At 47.2% G+C, this 26,465-nt stretch overlaps 1 protein-coding gene across 1 annotated transcript in view; it reads left to right on the plus strand.

Annotated features, from left to right (window-relative positions):
* The window catches only part of LARP4B (La ribonucleoprotein 4B), an 88,800-nt gene that overhangs the window by 18,759 nt on the left and 43,576 nt on the right, over positions 1–26,465 (plus strand). The window contains exons 2-5 of the mRNA XM_077758553.1: positions 2,185–2,319; positions 3,174–3,233; positions 20,312–20,462; positions 20,700–20,840. Coding sequence (XP_077614679.1) covers positions 2,239–2,319; positions 3,174–3,233; positions 20,312–20,462; positions 20,700–20,840 — 433 coding nt within the window. The 5' untranslated portion in view covers positions 2,185–2,238. The remainder of the gene's footprint in view (positions 1–2,184; positions 2,320–3,173; positions 3,234–20,311; positions 20,463–20,699; positions 20,841–26,465) is intronic.

Genomic DNA, 26,465 nt, shown 5'->3' on the forward strand with positions numbered 1-26,465 from the left:
GCTTTGGTGCCCCTCCCCCCGCCCTGTCCCCAGCCTTCTCTTTCCAGCCCCGACACCGGCACCTGCGTCCTGGCCCTTCCTGGAGGCAGCCGCTGAGGCCTCGGGACAGCTGTGCTCACAGAATGACTGACGGGAAGGCCCGTTCTGTGCCAGAGCGGCCATCGGTGCTGCGCCGCCAAACCGTTTCCTCTTGGATTGAGACGCGCAGTCACGTCTGATTGTGATGCCGCTGCCTTCTGTGCTGCCCACACAGGAGCCCTGCTTCTGGGTGTAGGACTTGTGGGAAACCGTGTGTGCTGGGGCAGTAATGACGGGGTGCAGTGGTGTGGCGTCAGGGTCACCGGTTTGTGGCTGGGATGCCTGCCGTGCCGCCGTCCCAGGATCTTTTCTCTTTTGCCGTGGAGGCTTTCCAGCATGCATGGGCACGCTGGACCCGACCACTACCCCCGCCCTGCTCCCGAGGGGACAGCTGTCAGCCCACACACCGTGCCGTGCCCTGTAAATACTTCACTGTGTGGCTCTCTAAGGGAGCGCCTCTTTTTTTTTTTAAATTAAAAGTAGCCACAGCATCATTCTCGCGTCTTAGAAAAGACAGTAATTCTTCAGTACTGTCAACTATGCCGTCAACACTGCTTCCCTGATTGTCTTTTGTTCTCCTTTGTTTGAATCGAATAAAGCCATATACACCAGGTAAAGCCGTAGTGCGGCCAGTATGTGTGTCTTGTCTCCTTTTGTCCAGGAATCCACCCCCTTCACAGATGCGCCCCCCCCCCCCCCCCTTTGGGGCNGCTGCAAGTTTGTAAGGGGATCGCAGCCTGGGGCGTGGGGGCGTTGGCTGGGGCCGGTCCGCATGACTGCGCCCTCGCGCCATTGCTTTTTCCACCAGGAGGCACATGTTTCTGACTGAAAACAAGTGTAGGTAGTAGGTATTGTAAAGGATTCTTTGTAGTTGAATTTTTTCCACATTTGTCTGTTTTACCTTGTTTTTAACCAAACGTTTTTTCCTTTAAGAATCTTAAAAATCCAGAAGTTGATATGATAAAGCATCTATAGTACCTTCTGTGACTTGTCAGTCTGTTATCGTTCTTTGTCTTTATTTTCTGGATTTGATGTGTTGTGAGAGTTGATGTCAGGTTCTATTACAATTTCACAGGTATTACAAACTATTACAGTTTTATGTGCATCATTCATCCTGTGTTTTGGAAAACACTGACCCCTCTGAAATGGGTTTGTTTCAGGCATTTCTTGTCTTTGAGTAGTTTATATTGCTGGTCCTGTCTAAAAGCCCGTAAGTGATTTTGTGCTTCTGATGATAGAGTTGACCGGTGTAGGAGATCGCCTTTGATCGTCGGATTGTTTCAGTATAACCAGCGTTTTGAGAATTTCATAAGCAGCTTATTGAGAGAAGGGAGCGCCATCGCTTTTGGAGAAACTAAAAACCTGCATGGTCACCTCGCGAGACAAATAGCTTTTAGGTCTCTGTATCTGGCATGAGGATGCTGTGTTTTCAGAAGATCCTGAGGGATACGGAGATTAAATCCAGTCCTGTGGTGCTGTGAGGCGGGGCTGTGAAGCGGGGCGGTTTGCTGCAGAGAGAAGGAAACACTGAGGTCAGGCCTGGGTCTCTGGGAAGCCTGGTTCTCGGACTGATGTGATGAAATCATGGGTATTGTGGTCCCTCCTCCTGAACCAGGCGGTTTGGGAAAATCAGGGTGTAGCTTTTGAGCTGAGCTGGAAAGGCGGCTCGCTTTGCAGCTCTGGTCCAGCTGTCTGGAGGTGCTTTTCCATTGATGTGGGATTCCTTTTTAACTACTTATTGTTTGGTTCTCGATGACTTGTCCTGGAAGAAAATGAAATTAATGGTGCTAGTTAAAAATGATACACATACGTAAATATGGGATTCATTAAATCACAGATGGGAGTTCTACGAATTTTATAATTTTCTGGTTTTGAAAACATGGTTTTGTGGGTGTGAGTGGGTTTGTATGTGTTAGCACATGATTTCTAGTCTCAGCATCTTCTTGGGTTGGTACAGAGGTGTCAGTCACGGGCAGATTTCTTTAAACCACTTAGGCCCCAGAGGGTAAGCACACGCCCCCCAAAAACTTGAGGGTTTGAAGACTTCGTCACTTAACTGCGCTCGTACTTCCAGTTACTGACGTGCTTGTTTTTGTCGTTCTGCAGCATCCTTCGCTGGCCACTCAGCTTCTCCCAGTGCGGCCACCAAGTAAACAGCTCATGACTTCTGATCAGGACACTAAGGTCGTGGCTGAACCGCAGGGCCAGCGAGTCCAGGAAGGGAAAGACAGCGCTCATCTGGTGAGTGCGGGTCAAGGCCAGAATCGGCCTGATGCCTTCCTCTCCTCTTCTGAGAACAGGTACTCTGTTGGATTTCAGAAGTAAATCAGAGTAGTAGTTGTGGCATATCATATAAGCTGAATGTAGGAGTCATATTCTGTCAGTTTACGGGTAGCTTAGTAGAGGAAGCTGTAAGTACTTAGGTGATAGAGAAAACAAATCGCTTTAGACACTTAAAGCTTTTGGATTTTAAATTCCTAAGAAAAATGCAATGATTTATAAATAACAGTGCACCTGTTGTACTGGTATGTATTTAAAGAATTAATTAGGATTGTAGGGGCGCGGTGGTGGGGGTGCTCAGTCAGCCAACTTTGGCTCAGATCATGATCTCACAGTCTGTGAGTTTGAATCCCACTTGGGACTCTGTGCTGACAGCTTGGAGCCTGGACCCTGCTTCGGATTCTGTCTCTCCCTCTTTCTCTGCCCCTCCCCTGCTCATGCTGTCTCTCTGTCTTTCTCTCTTTCTCAAAAGTAAACAAACATTAAACAATTTTTTAAAAAAATAATTAGGATTGTAATATAAATTTTTTAATCTGAGTGCTTTTGTTTATTTAAAGATTTTATCGTGTCAAGCAAAAGATTTTTCTTAATTTTCTCCATTGAAATTACAAGGAATTTTACTTCTGGTGGTCAGAATTTTAAAATATTTTAAGTTTCAAGCCTCCTGCCTCTCTTTCTAAATACCTCACTGAATTTCTTTGTTATGTAAAAATGTGTTTTTCTCAGTGGGTTTTGTTTTTGCTAAATCATTGTGGTTTGAAAATGCTGCTTTACATTGTAACAATGGTGTATTTTTGATGTTTTCAATTTTACAGATGAATGGTCCCATATCTCAAACCACTTCTCAGACAAGCTCCATCCCAGCTTTGAGTCAGGTAATTCAGTTCCGAGATAAGTCACTGCCACTGCGGAGGCCCCCAAATACTGCCTTACAACAAATATTTATTGTAACAAAATTAGAAAATGTTGATGTTTCCCAATAAAGGGGGAGTGGGGGAGGGACCCGTGGGTTGGAAGTGTTCAGTACTGAGCGTCCTCGGCTGGCTTCTGTGTGTGCTGGCTGTATCGTTCTAGACTCAGCGTGCCCTGTGTTCAGTGTCAGATGCTCATCACATTGTTTTCAGTGTTCACTGGTAATCCGTTGAATGTATATGATTAGCTCTACATTTTGAAGCCTGTGTTTTTTAAAGTACACAAGTCACAGTAAGCTCTTACTAGGAAGACTGGCTTCACATTGTAGTTGTGGTTAATGAAAGTGTAGGGAGATGGAGACGCACTGGTTTTAAATCTGGCTTTCCCTTCTCTGCAGAAGTCAGGTGCATTTGGAGCTGCTCCATGCTCCAGACTTAGCTGGGCCATCTGCTAAGTGATCTTATAAACCTGGCACAATGGGAAAAATGAAGGACAACTTTTAAAGTACTGTTGAAAACTTTATAGTAAACTTCATTTATTTCCCCAAATTGTGAGCAGTTCATATAGAAATTGAAGGAGATTGGATTGCTGATCAACTTTTAATAAGATTCCCTCCAAAATGTTACTTCATGGTTGTTACTATATACGTAGAGTATTTTTGTATATTTTACGTTGATGTTGTAAGTGAATATGTTTTAAGTAATTTAAATTCTAAATTTAAGACCTTTAGTTGTCTGAGGGAAATTATACAGAAATCATTAAGAAAAAATTTTTTTGTACTAATCTCCCTTCTCCCCATGGTTGATTTACAATCTAATGTAATATTCAGGTATCTTTTTAAAACATATTGCAGGGCTAGAAATTAGATTTTGGATTCTTTGAGGGTTTTTTGCCTGTTTTTGTCACTTTGTTGGCAAGTATTGAGACAAGACCTATTTAGAAAATAATGGAAACACTTGAGCCGGAACTCAGGGTTTCATTTCTGTGCAGAAACAATTTGCAACTAGTACTGCTTCACATACGCTCTTCGTCATTTTTCAGAGTTAAAACGTCCTGTAAAGATGTGCGGCCAGTTCTTGGTCCAGACTTAGTACTCGGGAGCCCTGGAGTTCCTTGGGCAGGTCTCGCCTCTTACCTGAGGTTTTGTAAAGTGGGTATGTTGTTGACCAGTGTCAACAGCGTGTTGCACACTTAGGTTTTCACAGTGTTGCCGGACTTTTTACCACAGTACCTGGGATCCATTGTCTTGCCGCTTTGAAGAATGAAGAGGTGGATGCAAAATGAGCAGCAGGCACAAGTTGATTAGAGCGTAAGATCAGAAAGGAACGGTAGGAAAGCTCTCCTTACAGAGGGGACATTCGAAGGTGAATGCCGCCGCGACTGCAGGAAGGGTCCTTGTTTTATAGGGTTCCGGTCGTCCCCCTCGCTTCCCCTTCCCCCTTGTTCCTTCTCAGGTCCCACCCTTACTGGCTGGATAACTCTAGGTGCTGGGTTGTCCATTCCTGATCGTATTGATTCAGTTGTGTGAGGAGTCAGATTGGTCGTACTGTCCCTTGTATAACATGTAAGTTGAGCATGTGCATGTGGTGGTTGGTTTAGTGGCTATACATGATGATGCTCAGAAGTCTGTGGCTGTTCCGATTGCTCAGCGAGCATGCCTCACAGTCTAAGTCAGGAAGCGGTCTCTGGAAGGCTCAGTCTTTCCCCCGAGTTGGTGTGAGTATGAGAATTGCCATAGTGAGGCCCAGATAAATGGCTGAACAATTCAGGAGCAGCTTTGCGTTTACCCAGTGGCCATGTGAATCACATTTACTATACAGCTCCTTCCTTCCTCTACTCCCCCCGCAAAAAAGAAAACCTTACTGAGAAAGTAACTATTTACTACAATCCTAGCTACTCAGGATCAGAAATTGATCTTTAACTAAAGGAAGCTGAGACCCAAGGAGGCTTAAGTAATTTCCTCAAAATGACTCAACTGCAGAGTGCAGAACAATGGTTTGAACCCAGGCAACTGGCTTCAGAGTCCAAATCCAAGATGAGATACTTCTCTTTGGCATCTATTATCTCATTGAAAAAGAGAAACAAATAGAAAATAATACCCCAAACAAAATCCAGCTCTTTGCCATGAGGCACAATTTGCATCGTTTCTGAGTAGATGAAATTACTTGGGATAAACATGGAGGATTTTAGGTGGGGAATAGTGTGACTTCTATTTTAGGAAGATTATTTTAGCTTCAATATGTTTATATATGTAATGGATTGTAGTGAGTCAGGCATGGGAGCAAAGAAGGCAAATAAACTACTGAGGAATAAAAGTTATAAGTAATGGTGGTGGGGCAGACTCAGAATGAGTGGATTTCAAATTTATTTTGTGAGTGGGTTCAACCACACCAAATTGTGGATTGGATGTAGAGGTTGGAGTGAGGAAAAGATAAGTCAGGGGTAGTTGAGCAACTTGATGGATGGTAGTTTCATTTATTTTGAGATGGAAAAGCCTGGAGAAGTAAAGGATTGTGGAGAGCAGATGCACTTGCTAGAAGTTAGAGCAAGCGATGAAGTGGGCAGGTGAGCCAGGCCGACCTCAGCAGAGAGGTTAGAGCCTGAGATGTAGTTTGAAGTAAACAGATGTTTTATTTTGTAAGTTCATTATATAGAAAAGACTGTTAAATCTAATGTAAATATGATTTAACTCCTGGGTGGCTCCGTTGGTTGAGTGTCCAACTCTTGATTTTGGCTTGGGTCATGGTCTCATGGTTCAAGAGCTCAGCCCCAAGTTGGGCTCTGCACTGAGTGTGGAGTCCGTTTCATGCGGATTCTCTCTCTCTCTCTGTGTCTGATCCTCCCCCACTGTCAAAAATAAATACATAAAGTTTAAAAATACTGTAAATGTGGATTAAGGATATACAGTTGAAAAGTAACCAAATTATTGTTAGTATGGTCAAACCCATTTCTACACACACATCTACACACACACACAATTTTTGCCTATCCTGATGGTTTTTATGTCCTGCAAGGGTTTTCTTGGCTCTAACCTATCTCTTCATTGATTCATCCTTTCTAATCATCTGTATTACTTCTTATATATTTGATTAAATTTTATTTAAGAAATTATTCTCTATCCAAATCTTTTGTTTTAATTTTTAAATGTGATTTCTCTTGGGAGTTTTAAGACCCATAAGGGCATGAACTGTGTAATGTACTTCATTGATACTTCTTTGCAAGGCATACTTTACTTAAACTGAAAATTTTCATTAACATTGACATGGCGTAATTGACAGTTTAGTCATTTACTCTAAAAACTTATCTTTATATGTATCATGTGTATGTCTTTCTGCTTACCATAGGGAGTACATATAACATCCAAAAGCTGTAACTGTCTAAATTGTCTCCTTAACCTCGATAGCACACAGAAACTCTACTCCTAGAAAGTTCTCTCCCTCCCTTATGTTACTGGTGTCACCCATTACATCTTAATACTATAGATTGACCATTTTATTTTATTTTAATTTTTATTTTTTTAAAAATGTTTTATTTGTTTTTGAGAGAGAGACAGCATGAGCAGGGGAGGGTCAGAGAGAGAGGAAGACACAGAATCCGAAGCAGCTCCAGGCTCTGAGCTGTCAGCACAGAGCCCGACGCGGGGCTCGAACCCATGGACTGCATGATTATGACCTGAGCTGAAGTTGGATGCTCAACCGACTGAGCCACCAGGTGCCCCTAGATTGACCATTTTAATCCTGAAGAAGAGGAAAAGTAAAGCTTTAAGTCAGACTTCACAGTGATACCGGCCCGCCGATCCGTGTGCTCACCTTCACCAGAGAGCTCTGCGCCTTCCAGAGCTTCCGCTGACTGTGTCTTGTGTTTCATCTCACAGGCCTGCTGTTAACAAACTACTTCCCTTCTGTTGATCTGAAAATGTCTTAATTTCTTCAGTTCTGAGGAGTTTTGCTGGATAAGGAATTCTCAGGGGACTGTTTCAGCGCCTGATCACCCACTGCCACCTCAGGCGGCAGTTTCTCCTGCTAAGTTGCCTTACGTTCCTACCGATGAGCTCCTCTACCTGACACATTTTTTTTCTTGTTGCTTCAAAGATTCTTCGTGTTTTGACAGTTTGATTATAAGGTGTCCTGGTCTGGGTCTTTTTGGGTTTATTCTACTTTATGTTGAGATTCTGGATTTGTAAATTCGTGTACTTCCTCAAATTTGGGCAGTTTCTGGCACCCGTTTGCTCACACTCTCTCTTGCCGTTCCTCTCCTGCTCCCGTGACGCCCCAGTGTGCTGGCTGCTGGCTGACATCTCCTAACCCTCAGGCTCGGCTCTGCTCTTTTCTCTTGCTCCTTAGGTAATTCCTTTTGTCCCCTGTTCACATTTGTTGATTCCTTCTTCTGCCAAGTGTGCTGTTGAGCCCTTCTAATGAATTTTTCAATTCAGTGATTGTACTGTTCAGCTCCAGAATATGTTTTTTTATAAATCTCTCTTTATTGACACACCTGTTTCATTCCTATATTGTTTTATTGATTAACTTTAGTTCCTCATCCATGTTTGAGCATATTTAAGATGATTATTTTTTATTTGCTTGTTATAAGTGTTTATTTTAGAGAGTGGGAGAGAAGGCACGTGCACGTGAGTGGGTGAGGGGCAGAGAGAGACGAAAGAATCTTAAGCAGGAGCCCAAAAGTGGGGCTTGATTGTAAGAGCTTGGGATCACGACCTGAGCCGAAAACAAGAGTCAGATGCTCAACTGACTGAGCCACCTAAGCACACTTAAGATGATTGGCGTTTTCGAAAAAAAAATACTTAAAAATTTTTTTAACATTTATTTATTTTTGAGAGACAGAGTGCGTGCAGGGTAGGGCAGAGAGAGAGGGAGACGCAGAATCCGAAGCTGGCTCCAGGCTCCGAGCTGTCAGCCCAGAGCTCGATGTGGGGCTCCAACCCACAAGCCGTGAGATCATGACCTGAGCCAAAGTTAGCGCTTAACTGACTGAGCCACCCAGGCGCCCCCCCCAAAAAATTTTTTCATGTTTATTATTTTTGAGAAAGAGACAGAGTGTGAGTGTGGGAGGGGCAGAGAGAGAGGGAGACATAGAATCTGAAGCAGGTTCCAGGCTCTGAGCTGTCAGCACAGAACCCAATGTGGGGCTCAAATTCACAAAGAAGATCATGACCTGAACTGAAGTTGGACGCTTAACTGACTGAGCCACGCAGGTGCTCCTGATTTTGTTTATAATGTGTATTATGTCTCATTGTTTTGAGACTTTTCCAAACTAATTTGGAGAGGCTATTCCCTGTCATATGTGTTCACTGAAATCCCTGTTCCTTTAGCTTGTGTTCAGCTAATATTTTGAGAGATTTCCTTTAATGCCGTGAACTAAAACAGACCAGACCCCTTCCTCCACCACAAAACAAGAGAGAGAATGCAGGTACCCTTGCCAGTCTTCATACTGGCTCTATTCTGAGACCATTCCTCATGGAATGGTTGGAGACTAGGGATCAACCGGAGGTGAAAGCCTAAGGTCTTCTCAGGGGTTTTTTTGAGCATATGTCTTGACTGGCCATGGCTTTCACAATTTCCCATATACATGGCTGCTTTTGATTGCCCTGATTGCCCAAAGAGTTCCACCCTAGTCTTTTTGGGTCAGATGGTTCTGGTATGTCTCCACTGGTAACCCCTTGCCCCAGGGGGAAATTTAGAGCTGCCTTATAGCTTTTATGAGCATTGCCTGCCACTTCTCCCATTGTGTTCTGAGTTATGTGAGAGGGGAAACTCTGGCTAGGATAGAATAGAGACACACACTGATGTGCAGAAAAGGTTTACTCTGTTCTCTCTGCAGAGTGCTGGGGGGTGGGAGTGGGTCTGGGAGCCGGGCTGCTGCCAGCACAGACCAGGACCACACCTCTCGTGCCCCAGAAGTGCCTACCGTGTGAGGAGAGCGCTCTTGCTAGCTGTCGCGTGCTCGTGTGCTCTCTCTTCTTTCAAGTTCAGTGCAGGGCGTGAACTCATGATCCTGAGATCAAGACCTGAGCTGAGATCAAGAGTAGGCTTAACTGACTGAGCCACCCAGACACCTCATGGAGAGCTTTTTCTCGACTATGTGTTTGCTTAGTTGGTATAAACCTGTGATTGTTTTTCAGAGCTCCCTATAGAGTGGTCTAGAAGCCTCTGGTTGTTTTCTTGATGTTTTTGTAGGGAAGTGAAAGCTTTGAGCTTCTTAGCTCACCGTTTTGCTTGACCTTTTATAACCTTTTAAATGAGGACTTTCTCTAGGTTGGTGTCAAATTGTTTTTGTTTTTGTTTTCTGAGAGAGAGAGAGAGAAAGAGAGAGACAGTGTGAGCAGGGGAGGGGCAGAGAGAGAGGGAGACACAGAATCCAAAGCAGGCTTCAGGCTCTGAGCTAGCTGTCAGCACCGAGCCTGACGTGGGGCTTGAACCCACGAACTGTGAGATCATGACCTGAGCCAAAGTCGGATGCTCAACCGACTGAGCCACCCAGGCGCCCCTCAAATTGTTTTTCTAATAATATATAGAACTACTGATAAACTCTTAGTGCATATGATTTTTACCAAATGTAAAACTTGATTGCCCAAACCAATAAAATGCAAATTGATGATGTTCATTGAGTTTGGCAGGTGATGTTTTGCAGGAACTAAAGCTGCCTCACCAGGTACTTGTGGTCTGGTTACGCATGGTTCCTTAGAGTTTGCTGCAGCCTGCGTGGGAACGACTTTCCCACAGCTCTTGCCAGTTTGTTTCCGGGGTATTCCTGGAGTCACTTGGCTCTTACCAGGCTTGAATGAATTTGTAGCATTTTAAATACCACTCTCTTTTTGTTAGAGTAGGTCAATTTAAGTTTTGTCACACAGTGCCACTGTGCTCCTAACCGTGTGTGCAAATGTGGGTGTATCTTTAAATTTTTGTGTTTGCAATATTAAAAAATAAGAATGCATTACGGGGCGCCTGGCTGGCTGAGTCGGTCAAGTGTGCGATGCTTGATCTCAAGGTCGTGAGTTCGAGCTCCACATGGGAGGTGGATATTACTTACATAATAATAAAATTTTGTGGTTGCATCAGCTGCCACAGACCCTGGTTTGAGGTAGCTGATGTTACAGGCACTAAGGCTTCCTTTTTTTTTTTTTTAATATTTTATTTATTTCTGAGAGAGAGAGAGAGACAGCGTGAGCAGGGGAGGGTCAGAGAGAGAGGGAGACACAGAATCTGAAGCAGCTCCAGGCTCTGAGCTGTCAGCACAGAGCCCGATGTGGGCCTTGAACCCACGAACCATGAGATCATGACTTGAGCTGAAGTCAGACGCTTAACCAACTGAGCTGCCCAGGGGCCCCATAAGATGTCTGTTAGACTACTTTCCTAGAGGTATAGAGAGCAGCCAGCGAGTGGGGATGGGAAACGATTATTTGCGTGGTTGGGAGGGCTGGCCTTACGAAGGATGGGGAGACTGGGAAACAGCAGTGGGAGACATGATGGATGGTTCACGTAAAGACAGGCCATACTGGGGCTGGTTGGGCAAGTTCTTTGGATGAAATAGAGAAGGTAAGGAGGATGGTATCAGAGAATAAGAGGAGATTCAAGGTGGGCTGGGGCCAGATTTGTAGGGTTCCTTCCTGAGTATTTTCCTTACTGTCTTCATGGCAGCTCTTTAAAATAGGTATTGGATTTGGCCCCATCTTACAAGTGGGCAAACAGACAGGGATTGGATGATTTGCCAGCGCTTATACGTGTAGTAACAGACAGCCTCACACCTGGGTAGATCACCTCAACCAGGAGGGGCTTTGGAAACTTGAGGGACTTACTGGTCCTGGCCTGGCGGGTGTTGGTTTTCTATTTTTCCTCGTTCTTTTGCTCTTTCCTTTCTCTCTCTCTCTCTTTCAGATGTTTAGTTTTGAGAGAGAGAGCATGCCCACAAAGGGGAGGGACAGATAATCTGAAGCAGGCTCTGTGCTAACAGCAGAGAGCCCGACGCAGGGCCCATGAACTCATGAACTGCGAGATCAAGACCTGAGCCGAAGTCAGACGCTTAATTGTCTGAGCCACCCAGGCGCCCTGCTCTTTCCTTTCTCTTAATGAGAATTTTTAGATCTCGGTGCAAGTTAGAATAAGTAAGTGAACTTTTGTGCCCATTGTGAACTTGAACAGTTCACCCTCTCATTCTGCTACTTTTGTTCGATCTCTTCCTTTCCTCCACACACACGCTTTGAAAAAATGGTATGTATACATTTCTTTAATTGCTGGGGTGTTTTAAAGCAAATCCCAGACAGTGTGTCACTCCCCCAAAACACTGCACTGTGCGCCGCTAGAGGACACGGCCCCAATGTCATGCCTGGCCATGCGTCATACCTCCCCCCCCCACGCACCCACAAACCTGGGTCTCACTGGCCGAGAATGAGGCGCAACTCAAACTGCCCGGACACCCCAAAGAACACATTCTTGTTATTGCTTCTCTTGGGGAGCGTGCATGCTCACCTCTGTGGTCACCGCCTCCCCAGTACAGAATTCAGAGAATGCGGAAGCACTGGGAAAGGCAGGAGTCTGAAGTGCCTGGTTCTGGCTGGTGTAACAGTTAATAGAACTTTCTTAACTGAGTTTATGAGAATGGGAAAAATGATCACGAAAGTTATTTGTCGCTCTTCTGAGTCTTTGGCTTCTGCGTGGTGTTTGGGTTTTGGTGCATGGAGGAGGCTGGCCGCTGGGCAGGGCCAGTTAGGGCTCTGGATTTGAGTGGCAGGGGCATGTGACTGCTGTGCAAGGGGCTATTTTGGGATCTGGGCGTCGGCCTCTCCGCAGAAACCATAGCAGGTTCGTTGGGACCGGCTGTGGGGGCCCCGAGAAGGCCAGGCGCGCTGTGTGAGCCGAGCCGGTGAGCTTTCGGACATGGGTTGTTGCTTCAGCAGGGAGCTCGGCAGAGACAGTGACGGTGAAAAGGCCAGCCTGTTGCAGGACTCTGTGGGGGAGGGGGAGCTGGAGCACAGGAGGAGCACAGCTCTGTCCTCTTTATTTGATGCCCTTGAAGGGGAGAAGCGTCACCGGGCCGGAGCTCATTTGGGGCCGAGGCCCTTTGTGGGGCCGGGGCTGGAGCGCTCGGCAGGCTCTGCTTCCTCTCTGGGGTCCCCAGTCCCCGCTCGGGGTGGATGTTCACGCAGGAGTGACAAGAATTTGGAAACCATTGCCGTTGAGCGGGGCTGGGACGGTGTCTCGGATGCCCACCGTGTAGGCGCTGTCTGCGACTTGGGCTTCTCTGAAGGTGTTTGCTCCCGAGGGGACGAGTGTCCTTATGGTGCCCTGCTGCCTCCCATCGGGAGCACACAGGAAGGAGCCCCCGTCCAGAGCCATGGGGGCCCTTCCCCGGCTGCCTGTCCACACCTGGTACCAGAGAAGGGAGGACTGGTGGGCGTTGAAATCAGTGGTGCTGCGTGGCCACGGACGGCAGGTAGGGAGATGAAGGGCAAGGATCCTGTCCGTGCTGGTCACAAGGCACACCGGGACCTGAGAGGGAGTGAGGTTTACAGTATTTGTGTCATAGATCCCACCTGCCTGGATGCTGCCGCTGAGCCCGGGGCCCCCGCGTGTGGAGCAGCTGTGCTAGAAGACGGTCGGTCAGCTGTCCCCTCAGAGGGGCTTCGAAGGGGGGCCTGGCCTGCGGAGGAGGCTGTGCGGGGCCCAGGGCAGGGAGAACTGTCCCCACGGGTCCTGCCGGCTCTGGAGGGAATGGAGGAAGCTTTTAAGGGAAATGCTAACCCAGGTTGTGAACTTCCGACCGTGTCTTTAAGGGCACTCGCTTGCCCCGGGTCCCCTAACGATCACACAGAGAGCAGCGCCTCACGTTACGTGGGCACACTCGCCGAGTCTACTAGTGACACAGACGCTGGCTCGCAAGGACGTGGGCGTGCCATCCCCGAAGAGCACGGGGGCCAGAGTCGGGAGCTCGTGAGTCCGACGCGGGGTTCACATGCTGGTTTGCTCGCAAGAAGCGGGGGGTCTGGGGCTGTGGCAGCCCGTGGAGGTCGGGGTGTAAGCTCTGAAAAGGAAAGAGAAAATAACTCCCTCAGACTGCTAGAAGGCGATGACTACCTCAGCTCCGATGCTAGCAGACCAGACGGTAGTCTCTTCCGCGTACGTCTAGCTAGGGTTGACCTAAGTTCAGAGAGATGGGTCACTTCCCCGAGCTTTGGAAATGAGTGTCTTCCTGTTCATGCCGGTTTCCAGGAGGTAGCCCCTAACAGACTTGCTGATCCTGGACCAGAACCCCCCCCGGGGCCAGCGATGGTCGAGAGGCAGCGATGGGGTGGCCACAGCCTGAAATGTGGGAGCATGGAGTTTGCAGATAAAGAGTTGTCTTTGCAGATTGAGAGTAGTTCGTCTTCTCGAGATAAGGATAAAATGAGCATTTTTGCAGATGAGGGTCATGGACAGAGGGCTTTAGAACGGAGACCTTCACATCTGGTAGACCTGCGTGCAGATCCCGGGCCCGGCAAGGCCCAAGCACAGATCTGTGATCTAAGCGGTGCAACGCGCGACATGGCGATGGAGCAAGTGTTCGAGAGAAAGGGCACCCCGGCCCTCAAAGGCTCGCAGGAAGTGCCCCTGGGTGGCGAGGCTCTGGTTGCCTCCAGATGTCGTAAGAATAATTTTATCTCCTCTGGGTTTGTTTTCGCCTGCACTGAGGAAGAAAGTGAAAATGGCCGGAATTTTAAAACAGAAGATGAAATGTGTGTGAAGAATGCAGAGAGTGACCGGCAAAGATTAGCAGGTGCCGGGAGAGAGTCCCTGAAAGCCAGTCTCAGAGAGACTAGTGAGAACAGCGGAGGACATGCCAAGTCAGACTGGAAAGCCGCTTTTAACTGGGAGGCCAGGACAGCAGCACACTCGGCAGCGCCCAGTCAGGACACGCAGGCTCGCAGTAGGTCTGACAGAACAGAGCGCTCTGGCCCCGGAACCGGCCTCGGAGAAGAAAGTGATGAAGCCTGCCGAGTGAAGGACCGCAGCCATGAAGATCTTGACTTTGCACCACCTCCAAACCAGAGTTCAAGTTCAGGTGAGCAGGGGTCACAAGAAGAAGAGAAGGATTCTGCTAACACCAGTGAAAATGCAGGACCAGGACCCGAGCAGGTTTTCTTGCAGTCGGCGGAGGCAGGCTCGTCGGGGAGCGGCAGGCCAGCGCTGGCAGGTGAGGGAGGGGGGACAGGCCCTCGCGCACACCGCCTCCAGCGAAGGGCTGCCGAGCCCGCGCTTGACGGCCCTGCGTTTGGCGGCAGAGTGGATTTTGTGGCAAGTCCCCAGGTGACTTGTGGAGAAACGGAGTTGGGTGAGACTCCTGAGGGATATTCCTGTGTGGCCGCTGTTGAGCCCGCCCGAGTGGACAGATCCATCGGCCCTCCTCGTCGGGTGCTGCAGGTCGTTCCCGCCATCCCAGGAGGCGGTGCAGAAATGGCAGCACCACGCCGTGGGGACCACGTTCTGTCACTCCCAGAAGATGCTGTGACTATACCCACCAGTCCCGCAGGAGGGGAGCTGCAGGCCTTCCCAGAGGAATCGTACCTCCAGTTTTCGAGCGGACTCGCCTGTTACCCAGCGGGAGGCTTCGCGAGTCAGACGTTTCCCGGAGGACTGGCCGGCGGCTGCACCGCGTGTCAGGAGGGCTGTCCGTGGGCTCTGGCAGTTGGGAAGGACGCCTTCGAAGAGGAACAGATGCCTGACGCGCGTCTGCACGGGAAGCTGCCGGACCTAGAGGTCGCTTTGTTCTGGATGGAGAAGCCCCCGTATCAGCTCCCAGTGCCAGAAGATGCTGCGATCTGGGGATGGCAGAATAGAGGCGGACGCTTAGTAAGTATGTTTTGTCAGTGTTTACTATCGTGCTGGGAAATGCTAGTGTTTTGTTCTGATTGCTTTTAACTGTCACTGAGGTTTTTTCTGAGTTATGAGCAGTTATTTGAACATTCATCTCAGGTTATGAGTTACTGTAGCATCAGCTTAACCATTTCCAAACCGGAGAGCATGACTCAGTTTACTGTTCGGTATATTTAAGGCAGCGTGTGTGTGTCCGCTCTCGTGTGTCCCAGCGCCGTTGGCCACCAGATGCAGCTTGGCACAGCCCTTTTCTGTGTGTGGACGTTTTGTGGGTGCTCCTGAGGGCTGCCCGGCGCAGCCCGGCCTTCCTCGCTCCCCTCCCCTACTGGAGCAGAGCAGACGTTTGCCCACTGAATTTTAATGTCCTTTCTAAAAGGGCACACTTGGACAGTGTAGAAGACTCAAAATCTGTGCTATTACTTTTGTGCAGTGCCTGCCCGAGGCGGGTCAGACATGCTGCTTGTAACCGGCTTGGGTACCTGCCTTGTATGGGTCAGAGCACCTGCGAGAGTGCTCTGACCCCGGTGCTCAGGCAGGCCCTGCTCAGTTGGAAGGAGCTTCGCAGATGCTGCTGTAATGGGCAGCTAATTTAAGCATCTTTCTAGACAGTCTGTAATAAATGCAAACGTTGAATGAACGTGAAGTTACTCTTGCCCTTAAAACAGTCTTTTTGGACATGTATAATTGAGAGTGTTTCTAACAGTGAATCTCATTTATTCAGCCAGTAGTTTAATTTTAAACTCAGTTTATTTAAACTAAAACAAAAAACAGTTCACCCATTTTCCCACCCCCCCCACCTCTGACAGCCACCAATTTGTTCTGTGAGCTCTGTCTTTGTTTGTCCTTAGATCCCACATGTGAGTAAGGTCATACGGTATTTGCCTTTGTCTGACTTCTCTCACGTAGCATACTCCTCTCTGAGTCCATCCACGCTGTCGCAGATGACAGGACGTGAGAGTCGTGGTGCACTGTGTTGTACACGCACACACACCACATCTTCTTTCCCCGCTCGTCTCCCAGTGGGCGGGTTGCTTCGTATCTTGGCTACTGTAAATACTACTACTGTGAACATGGGTGCCTGTTATTTTTTTGAATTAGTATTTTTGTTTTCTTCAGAGTAAATCTCCAGCAATGGGATTGCTAGATCATACGGTGTTTCTGTTTTCAGTCGTTTGAGGAGCCCCCAGCCTGCTCTCCGTGGCGGCTGCACGATTTGCGTTCCCTTCCTCCACATCCTCGCCAACACTTGTTTGTTGTCTTGATACTAGCTTGTTATTAGTGATTTTTCTTGCATGAGGCAAGAAAAATGATTGATGATAGTACGGAGATAGATGTGGTTCAAGTGTTAATGCCAATTAAATGAAAATAATAAATTTAACCCTATAACTTAGGGGAATTAACCGCTAACCTCCTGTTTTTCCATTTCCATATTTGGGAGTTTTGCCAGAAAGAGTTACATTCAAGTAATTGCTTTTGTTTCTTAAATTGTTGTGGAGGCAAAACACTAGAAAACCCGGCTTTTGAGTGCTGCGCACATAATTGTTTCCATGAGCAGTCGTGCCTGCCGTCAGCTGCCAGGGTCCACGCGGTGCTTGGGTGCAGTGCCCCCACGGGCCCAGGTGCGTCCTGCTCCGAAGCGGCTCTTCAGCTGTGCCATGTGCTGGGCGGGCTCCGAGTTTGAGTACCTTTCATGCGGGCCTTTTTCAGAACCTCATGTCTCGGCGCTCGTGCTCAGCGCGCGGGCTCAGCGCTCGTGTCAGGCTCAGCGCTCGTGCCCAGCGCGCAGGCTCAGCGCTCGTGCTCAGCGCGCAGGCTCAATGCTTGTGCTCAGCGCTCGTGCTCAGGCTCAGTGCTTGTGCGCACGTCTTTTCCATCCCAGGTGGCGGCCGCCGCTCCATTTTGCAGGAGGCACAGAGACTTCAGAAGCCAGCAGACGGCTCTGAGTGATGGTTTGGTGGCGGGTCCAAGAGTAGTCAGGGCTAACTCAAACTGAAGAGCTGGACACCCTCCCTGCCGTGCCACCTCCTTTATTCTCCCCAGTCCCTTTCCCTCCTCTGATCCTGGTTTCCCTCCCTGGGACATCGTCAGTGAGGCCATTCTTCGTCCTGTCCAGAACACACAGGGTATGAATCGGTAGGTTTGTTTTTATGGAGCCTAGTGTTGGGGGATGAGTTTCTTTAGAGCGTCAGGGTTTATGGGTGCCGCACTTTGAAAGCGTCGTATTGGTCATTTATGTGAAGTTGCTTCAGGACGCGGCTACTAAGGTCAGCCTATGTTTGGTTTTAATCAGCACTACTTAGCCATGACTTTTTCAGTGGGGAAATAAGACAGGTAGCCAAGCGGGTGAAGCGTGAATTGTCGATGGGCACTTAAGTTCCACGTGACTTCAGGGAAAGACACACACCTTAAATGCAACAGAGGCAAGTTATTCTTCGTGTGAATTGCAAGAAGGTAATGAACTCTTGGTAACGTTTGTTTTGCTAATCTTAGAATAGTCTTCTCATTAACTGTCTTTGTGGGCAAGTTGCTTCACCTCTCTCTGCCTTGGTTTTCTACTTGTGAAATCCTCAGGGTTGTTGCGCTGAGGCCCAGGAAGGTGCATGGAGCACACCTGGCGTCTAGCAGACTCAGAGCTGGTCTTCATGTCATCCGCTCCTGATCACACGTCTCCATTGTTTCAGCCCCTGTCACTCCAGGGCATCGCTGGATTGCTGGTTAACTGTTTTAAGTTGTGTTAAGCTTCTAGCACTTGGTTTGGATTGGAGCTTCTGCAGCGTAAGGAGTAGTAAATTACTAAGGATAGGTTTCTCTTCGGTTGTGGCATAAGACTGCACAATTCCTTGAACAGTGGAAAAGGCAGGTGTTTATGTTGTTGCTTCTTAAACATTCATTCCTCAGCATGTTTCTCAGGCACGTCTGTGCTGAGGTCAGGGCTGCTAGATAAGAGTGATATGGTGGCGAGCCAAAGGCCACCCGGGAGCTTATGTGGGCCCATGGCGTGGCACATGTGTTGTAGCAAGAGCTCGCGGTGGCTGTGAGCGTGAGGCCCACGGGTGCCGCTGGCCCGAAGACCCGGTGAGTGGGGGAAGCTAGAGAGCACGTGGCATGTACGTGAGCTCAGGGGGCCGGGTCGGCGGGTCGAACACGTAATGTGCGAAAGCCTGATGTGTGTGGTGGCTCTGTGGAGGGTCTGCTCAGAACACGGCTTTCCAGCAGCGTTGGACCAGGAGCCAGAGGGGCAGGGGCTAAAACAAAGCAACACATAGACTGGAAACGTGTAAATGCCGAGGGTCGATCGTGAGGTCAGTGACATAGAGCGTCTCTTGAATCGCTCTCTCTGGTCATGAGGGCAGGGGTTGTGTCTGCTTCATTCACCATCTTACCCTGAGAGCTTGGTGCCGGGGCACTTGGTGGGCCGGAGGCATTCGCTGGGGGGATGAGTGTGTGAGCGAGACCAAGAAATAAACCCCGCAGAGTGAACACAGGGCCAGAAATGAACTGGAGTTTAGTTCTGTTAGAAGGAAGTGACCAGTGATTCTTGAGTATGGTACTCTTTTTTAGAAGTTTTTATTTATTTTGAGAGAGAGCATGAGCTAGGGGAGGGAAGTAGAGGGAGAGGGAGAACCCAGGCAGGCTCCATGCTGTCAGCACAGAGCCGATGCGGGGCTCCATCCCACGATCGTGAGGTCATGACCTGAGCTGAAGTCCAGGAAATCCAGGGTTGGATGCTCAACTGACTGAGCACCCCCAGACACCTCTTGAGTGTAATGTTCTTTTTTTTTTTTTTTAATGTTTATTTTTTAGAGAGAGAGAGACAGAGAGACAGAGTGCAAGCAGGGGAGGGGCAGAGAGGGAAGGAGACACAGAATCTGAAACAGGCTCCAGGCTCTGAGCTGTCAGCACACAGCCCAACATGAGGCTCGTACCCACGAACCCTGAGATCATGACCTGAGCCGAAATCAGACGCTGAACCAACTGAGCCCCCAGGTGCCCCTAGTGTGGTCTTCTTGAAGAAGGAGAAGTCTGTTCTCTGCCTTACCATGAGTACTTCCTAAAAAGAATCCCAGATAGGCCCTCACTTGGGCATCTGGTGTTGGGGGTACGATGTTTCTTGCCTTCCCCTCCCAGCTGTGAACAAAGTACATACTGTAGTTTTAACTGCATCAGCCTCTTCTGTCCGTATCAGAAATAGTTTTGTTTTTCACTACAAGCTTTAATCATCGCAGCCAGAGTGAGTTTATTCTGTCTTTTGAAGACTGTCAATGTACACATTTCCTTGATGGCTCATCATGATGTTTCCTGACCCTTTTCACATCTGGAGACAGTATCGGGTAACATCTGCCCTTCGAGGGGTCTCAGTTCGGAACTCCTGCCTGCCACTCCCTGAGGGCTCCCAGAACCAGGACGCTTGTCCCTCTTCTGGGAAGCTCTGACCCTGCATAGTGGCATCACATGTGTATTACCCGGGAAAAGGAAAATTATTTGGCTGGGTTTCCTGACAAAATTGTGATGATGACCTGGAGTTAGTTGGGAGAGCAGCTGCCGCCAGGACACAGATTTTTATTTAGACTCCAGGATGTACTTGAGGTTTGTAAGTAGGAGAAGAAAATCAGGGGGTAGTTATGGATTTAATGAGGTGCACCAGGAAACAGCTCACCTGTTCCCAGAGGAAGTGCAGGTCAAATGTGTAGAGCTGGGAGAGGGCTGTGGACAGACAGCGGTGGGAGCAGGAAGGAGCCCAGTATCCCTGGAAATGAGGAGAGTCAAAGTGGGGGCAACACCAGGCACCCGTGTGACGGACCCATTAGAAGATCTTTGCTGCTCCGAGGGGCTTGCATTTTCCATATCCTTTGCCTCTCTGGGTGCGCTTTAAGAATTTTATCCATCTACATTCTGTTCACCTATGTAAATCTGTGAATTGTGTTGGGTTGTCTAGAACAGAGATGACGGTTGGATCCCCAGTTATTTGCTGAATCTCTGTGACGGTGGGGACCTCCTGGAGAGCCTGCACGGAGTGGGAACTGAGGAGCCTGATGGTGAAGGAGGCGGAGCTCAGTGCGCCAACTTGTGTTACTTTGCACGTGTAATTCTCTCACGTAGATACGTTTCAGCTCCGAGTTAAGTAAAATTGTGTTTGATTGGAATTGGTATACAAATGTATATGTCGCATTTCCCCCTAGGTACCGACAGCCAAGGTTTCAGAGCTAAACCCTAATGCTAAAGTGTGGGGGACCCCCGTGCTGCATTTGGAAGCAGGCAATGCGGCGGATGGCGGTGTGAGCGCAAACTGGGAGGAGCCGGCGGGGCCTTGCACAGCCTGCGGCGCGGAGGGTGAGTGAGAGCCTGCCTGTGCTGGGGAGCGCCTTTGCCCCCAAGGCTTGGTCTCTCTGTTCCCATTTAATCCATCTTTAGGAAATTACTAATTAAAAATTGTGCCATGGTTTGTTGATATATTTAAGAGGCACAGTCAAGTAAAAAAATTCAAGTAACTGCAGCTGTAAGCTTTTGTTTTGTTCTAAGAGAAAGCTATTCTAACCCTGCCTTTTGGGGTAAAATTCCTAATTCCAGGATTGGATGCCAATGGTGATGGTGACAAAGGCCATGAGAGTGTGGCGCTGTCAGATTCGCAGGAGCCAGAGCAACCAGCTGTGAGTGCGTCGGCTCTGGATCGTTCAGAATATGAATCTCCGCCAGAAAACAGCGAGACTGGTAAAGCTCTTTCGTGAATCCATTTTTATATACACTGTGGGCTGTTTTTGTTGCTTCTTAAAATTTAGCTTCTTAAATCTTCTACTAAACCTTGTTGCCTTTTATTGCTTCCTTTGATTCTACTTTGAACTCCCTCTTACCTGGATACAGAGATGAGTTCTGGTCGGGAAGGTGCCACAGGGCATTTAAGACCTGAGCAGTTCCTGAAAGGTGGGTCTGGTTTAGTCAGAAGCAGAAGATGGACCATAGGGCTGAGTGTCTGTAAAAGTACAGAAGAGGAACGTTAGTATTGAAATTGAGAGTCAGCCACAAAGGAAGTTGGTTTTCCATGGAAGGGAGTAGTTAAAGCTGTTTTCAGAAGAAGAAAAAGAGCAGCGAGCAGCCTCTTCGGGGCCAGGATGTGGGCCAGTGTGGACACACCCCAGGGTGATGGATCAGGGATGGCTCCCCTCTAATTTTGGTCCACCGTCCTCTAAGAAACCAGTCAAGGTTCACAGCGCCAGCAGACTGGGGGGCAGGCCGGTCTCTCCTCGCTGATGGTTCGATGGGGCAGCGGCAGCGGGAGAAGTAACTCCCTCGGTCGCCTACAGGGAACTGAGTAGAGCCGAGCACACGCACCATGAGTGTGTCTGATGTCCTGGGTGACTGTCGGCAGCTATACCCGAGGTAGAGATGGGTCCCTTTCCCTCTGCCCGCTGCCACGTTCTTAACTGGGGGGTGGTCCGCTAACACAGGTCATTGCACGCATTGCTCAGCAGACTTGCGTAGTCCGGCAGAGTGTGTGTGCATGCGTGCGTGTTTTCCCTGGGAGGGCTGAGCCCCATGCCCACTGTGCCTGCACTGTGGCTGCGGCACTCGTTGCTCGTGGCCCCTGCCATGACGCAGCTGCGCCCGCAGCACACAGAGCGTGTCCTTGGTTACTTTGTGCGTCAGTACTCTACCTGCCAAGGGCTGACTCCTGAGCAGGTGGGAGCAGGCGGCTGAACCAAATGGGTGGCGTGTGGAATGCTCTCATCGTCAGTTCGGGGTCACGGGCTCCCAGCTAGCCCTTGGTGTGGCCAGGGCTGCGGTGCTGCTGAGCCCCTGGACAGCTGGTTCACACTTTCTGTTCTCCTCAGGCCCCAGCCCTCTCCTCCTCTTCGCTTTTGGGGGTGTAGGGCATTAACGAAGCATAATTGATGTATGATAAACATCACATATTGGAAGTGCATCCCAGCTTGTCTGTAAGTTTTATTTTCCCTAGTTTGGAGCACAGTGTTGAGTGTGCTGTGGAGTTGATTTGCTGACTCTTCCACTCCAGTTTCTGTACCCGATTTGGTAAGATGTGTATGTGCCTGTAAAACCATCAAGGTCATGAACATATCTGTCAACACTGAAAGCTTCCTGTGCCCTGTTCTTGCCCAGGCAACCACTGATCTGCTTTCTGTCACTCTTGGTTAGTTGGCACTTCCTAGAATTTTATGTAAGTAGAGTTTTATGGCCTTTTTGTCAGGCTTCTTTTACTTGGCTTACTAATTTTGAGATTCAGCCATGTTGTAACATTCATCGGTCATTTCTTTTTATTGCTGAGCAGTATTTATTCCATTCCATTATATGCCACGGTTTGTTTTTCCATTCACCTGGTGATGAATATTTGGGTTGTTTCCAGTTCTTGGTTATTACCAATAAAGCTCCTATGAACATTCATAAAACAAGACTTTGTAGGGGCAGATGTTTTCATTTCTCTTGGGTAAATACGTTAAGAATGGAATAGACGGATCATCTGGTAGGTTTATCTTCTGAAAAGACGATAGAGCTGCGGTCCGACGTGGACCTCTGTGTACCCATCCGCTGCGGATCCAAGCAGCTGCACATGGTCAGTCTTGTTAATTTTAGTCATTTAGAAGGTAGGTAGTTGAATCTTACTGTAGTTTTAATTTGAATTTCCTAATGACTAATGGTGTCAAACATTTTATACATGTGCCTTTTTTGGTGAAGGGCCGTTCAACTGTTCTGCTCATTATTGGGTTTTATTATTATCTTTGGGGAGTTGTGTTTATATTTTGGATACAATTCCTTACTACGTTTATAATTTGCAAACACATTCTCTCAGTCTGTGGCTTGTCTTTTGTTCTCCTAACAGTGTCTTTTGAAAAGTAGAAGTTTTAAGTTTGGTGTATAGTCTAGTTTATCAGGTCTTTCTGTCTTTAGTGGATCTTGCTCTTGGTTTTGTACCTAAGAAATCTATGCTTAATCCAAAGTTTTAAGTTGCACATTTTTGGGATCTGTGGCTCATTTTAGGTCAGTTGTTGTATATGGTGTGAGGTAGACAGCAGAGTCCTTTCTCTCCACACACGTGGGTGTGCAGCTGTCGTAGCACTGTTTGCCGGAAAGAACCCCCTTCTCCCCTGGGCAGTCAGTGGCTGTCGTCAGGATCATTTGTCCCTACGTGTGGGCTCATCTTTGGGCTCTCTTCTGTTCCATCTGTTAAGTCTCTTTTCACAACAGCGCCCACTGTTTTGATTACTGTAAATAATTCTTACAAACAGGTGGTGTTAGCTTTCTTTTTCAGAATTATTTTTGGCTATTCTAGCTTCTTTTCATGTCCATACAGGTTAGGATGAGCTGGTCAATGTCCACAGGATGCTGACATGCTTCCTGGGATTGCACTAAATTTCTAGATCAGTTGGAGAAACTTGACCTCTTAGTGCAGTGCACGTGAGCTGTTGCTGCATGGCTCCTCTTGGTGAGGTCTTTTTCTGCTTTTTCTTGGCTATATTTTTACTTTTCAGTGTATTGGTTTTTCACGTCTTTTGTCCAGTTTATCCTTAAGTATTTCATATTTTTTTGGTGCCATCGTAAGTGATTTTTTACAAAATTTAATTAGGAATTGTTATAGCAGCTAGAAATAGAAGAAATAGAATTAATTTTTGTAAATTGATATACCCTGGGCATGTGTTAAGCTCACTTCTAAGTTGTAGGAACTTTTTGTGGATTTCATTGTATCTTCTACATGGACAGTTGTGTTATTTGTTAGTTTTCTTTCAGTTTTATTTCCTATCCAATCTGGTGCTTTTTATTTCTTAGTCTTGTCTGGTTGCCCTGGATAGAGCCTTCATTATTACAATGGTGAATAGATCATGAGCACAAACGTCTGACTGATTGTAGGGGAGAAACCTGCCATTTCACCAGTAAGTGTAATGTTATGTAGTTTTGTGTATATGGCCTTTTCAGGTTCGTGAGGTGCCCTTCTGTTAGGATTTGCTGAGAGTTTTTATCAGGAGTGGTTGTTGGAATTTGTCAGGCTTTTTCCCTCCATCTGTGGTGATAATCATACTTTTTTCCTTTTAGTGTGTTTGGATGAATTACACTGATTGACTTTTCATGTATGTAATCCACCTTAACGTTCCTGGGATAAGGTGTATTGGGTCATGATGTAATACACTTTTGATTAGTTGTTAGATTAGATTGGCTAGAGTCATACCTGTGTTCATGAGGGATGTTGGTCTACAGTTTTCAGTGTATTTCCTCCTGTTCAGTTTTTTGAAGAGGCTGTCATTTCTTTTTTAGATGAAGAAGTAAAGCCATTTGGGCCTAAGAGTTTTGTTTGGGGGAGTGTTTTCAGCCTTTTTTTTTTTTTTTTTTTTTTTGAGAGAGAGAGAGAGAGAGAGAGAGAGAGAGAGAGGGAGGGAGCAAGCGAGCATGAGCAGGGGAGGAGCAGAGAGAGGGAGAGGGAGAATCCCAAGCAGGCTCCGTGCTGTCTTTGCAGAGCCCAGCATGGGGCTCGCAACTTATAAACTGTGAAATCATGACCTGAGCTGAAATCGGGAGTTGGTACTGACTGAGCCACTCTGGCGCCCCCAGTTTGTTCTTTTATGTAGGCGGCCTCAGGTTGTCCCGTTTCTTCTTGAGGAAGTTTTGGTTACTTGTGTCTTACAGTATCCACTCTCATCGTATAGAATTGCTCACGAGGCTCTGTTTATTCTTTTACCGTCTGTAGGATGCGTAGCTGTGCCACATCACTCTTATGATTACTGGTAATTCATGTCTTCTTTCCCCCTCATCAGTCTGTGTGGAGGTTTGTCAGTTTTGTCCATCTTCTCAAAGTAGTAGTACTTGGTTTCATTGATTTTTCTCTATTGTTTTTCTCCTTCCTGTTTCATTGTTTTTTTATGATCTTTATAATTTACTTTCTCTTCATTGTTTGGGGTTTAATTTTTCTCTCTAGTGTCTTACAGTGGAAAAACTGCTCACTGACGAGAGGCATTTCTTTTCGGAGGTGGCCATTTATTTCTTTAAATCTCCTGAGTACTCGTTGAGCACAATCTCTCTATATTCTGGTGTATTGTGGGTATGTTTTTTAAATAAATTCTGTTCAAAATGATTTCTTTTTTAATTTTTTTTAATCATGGGTAATTTAGAAGTCTGATATTTAGTTTCTAAATATTTGGGGATTTCCCAGGGAAGTTTCTTTTATTGGCTTCTAATTTAATCTCCTTATAGTCATGGGACATAAATGACTTGAATCCCTTTAAATTTATTAAGATTTTACTGTGGCCCGGAATGTGATCTTAGTACATGTTCTCTTTTCACTTGAGAAGAATGTGTATTGCTGCTGTTAGGGGAATTCTGTAGTGCCGCTCGTGGTCTCCTCCGCGTACACCCGCTTCCTTCTGCGGCTGCTCCTGCTGCCAACTCAAGGACACGAATGTTTCTCGTAGTGCACATCTGCTGTGATGGATTGTTTCAGCGTTTGTGTATCTGAAACTATCTTTATTTTACATTTGTTTGGGCTTCATATAAAATTGTCTGTTGTCAGATTTTTTTTTTTTTTTTTTNNNTCTGTTGTTAAGTTTTTTTTTTTTTTTTTGTCGGCCCTTCACACAGACTTTTGTATCCAGCCCTTTTTCTCTATCAGCGGTTTTGGGGATTTGATTATGATGTATCTGAAAGCAGTCTTCATGTTTCTTATGGTAGGTGTTCGTTGGCTTTCTTGAATCTATTTGTAAATCTTTTCATTAAAGTTGGAAAAATTTTGACCATAATTTCTTCAAATGATGCTCCTCTATCTTTTTTTTTTAATGTTTTATTTATTTCTAGGAGAGAGAGAGAGAGAGAGAGAGAGAGAGAGACAGTGTGAGCAGGGAAGGGTCAGAGAGAGAGGGAGTCACAGACTGAAACAGGCTCCAGGCTCTGAGCTGGCAGTCAGCACAGAGCCCGATGCGGGGCTCGAACCCACGAACCGCGAGACCATGACCTGAGCGAAAGTCGGACGCTCGACCGACCGAGCCACCTGGGCGCCCCGATGCTCCTCTATCTTTGTCCTCCCGCCCCGGTCTTCTTTTTCACGATCTCTGGTTATTCCTGTATTGACTCTGAAGTTGTCCCAGAATTCACTGGTCCTCTGTCCTTTTTCAAAACTCTGATTTCTTGGTTTCATTTTGGAAAGTTTCTGTTGTATCTTCCAGTTTGTTAGTCTTCTGCAATGTCTGTTTTTAATATCAGACATTGGTTGTTTTCACCTATAGAAGTCCTATGTGGATCTTTTAAATATTTCTCCTATTTCTACCTAACTTTTTAAGCATGTGGAGGCTAGCCATTACAAGGTCTTTGTCAGTTCATGTTAACGTCTGTGTTAGTTCTGGA

The sequence above is a fragment of the Crocuta crocuta genome, unplaced genomic scaffold (assembly GCF_008692635.1).
Source record: "Crocuta crocuta isolate KB4526 unplaced genomic scaffold, BGI_CrCroc_1.0 scaffold32, whole genome shotgun sequence".
Lineage (NCBI taxonomy): Eukaryota > Metazoa > Chordata > Mammalia > Carnivora > Hyaenidae > Crocuta > Crocuta crocuta.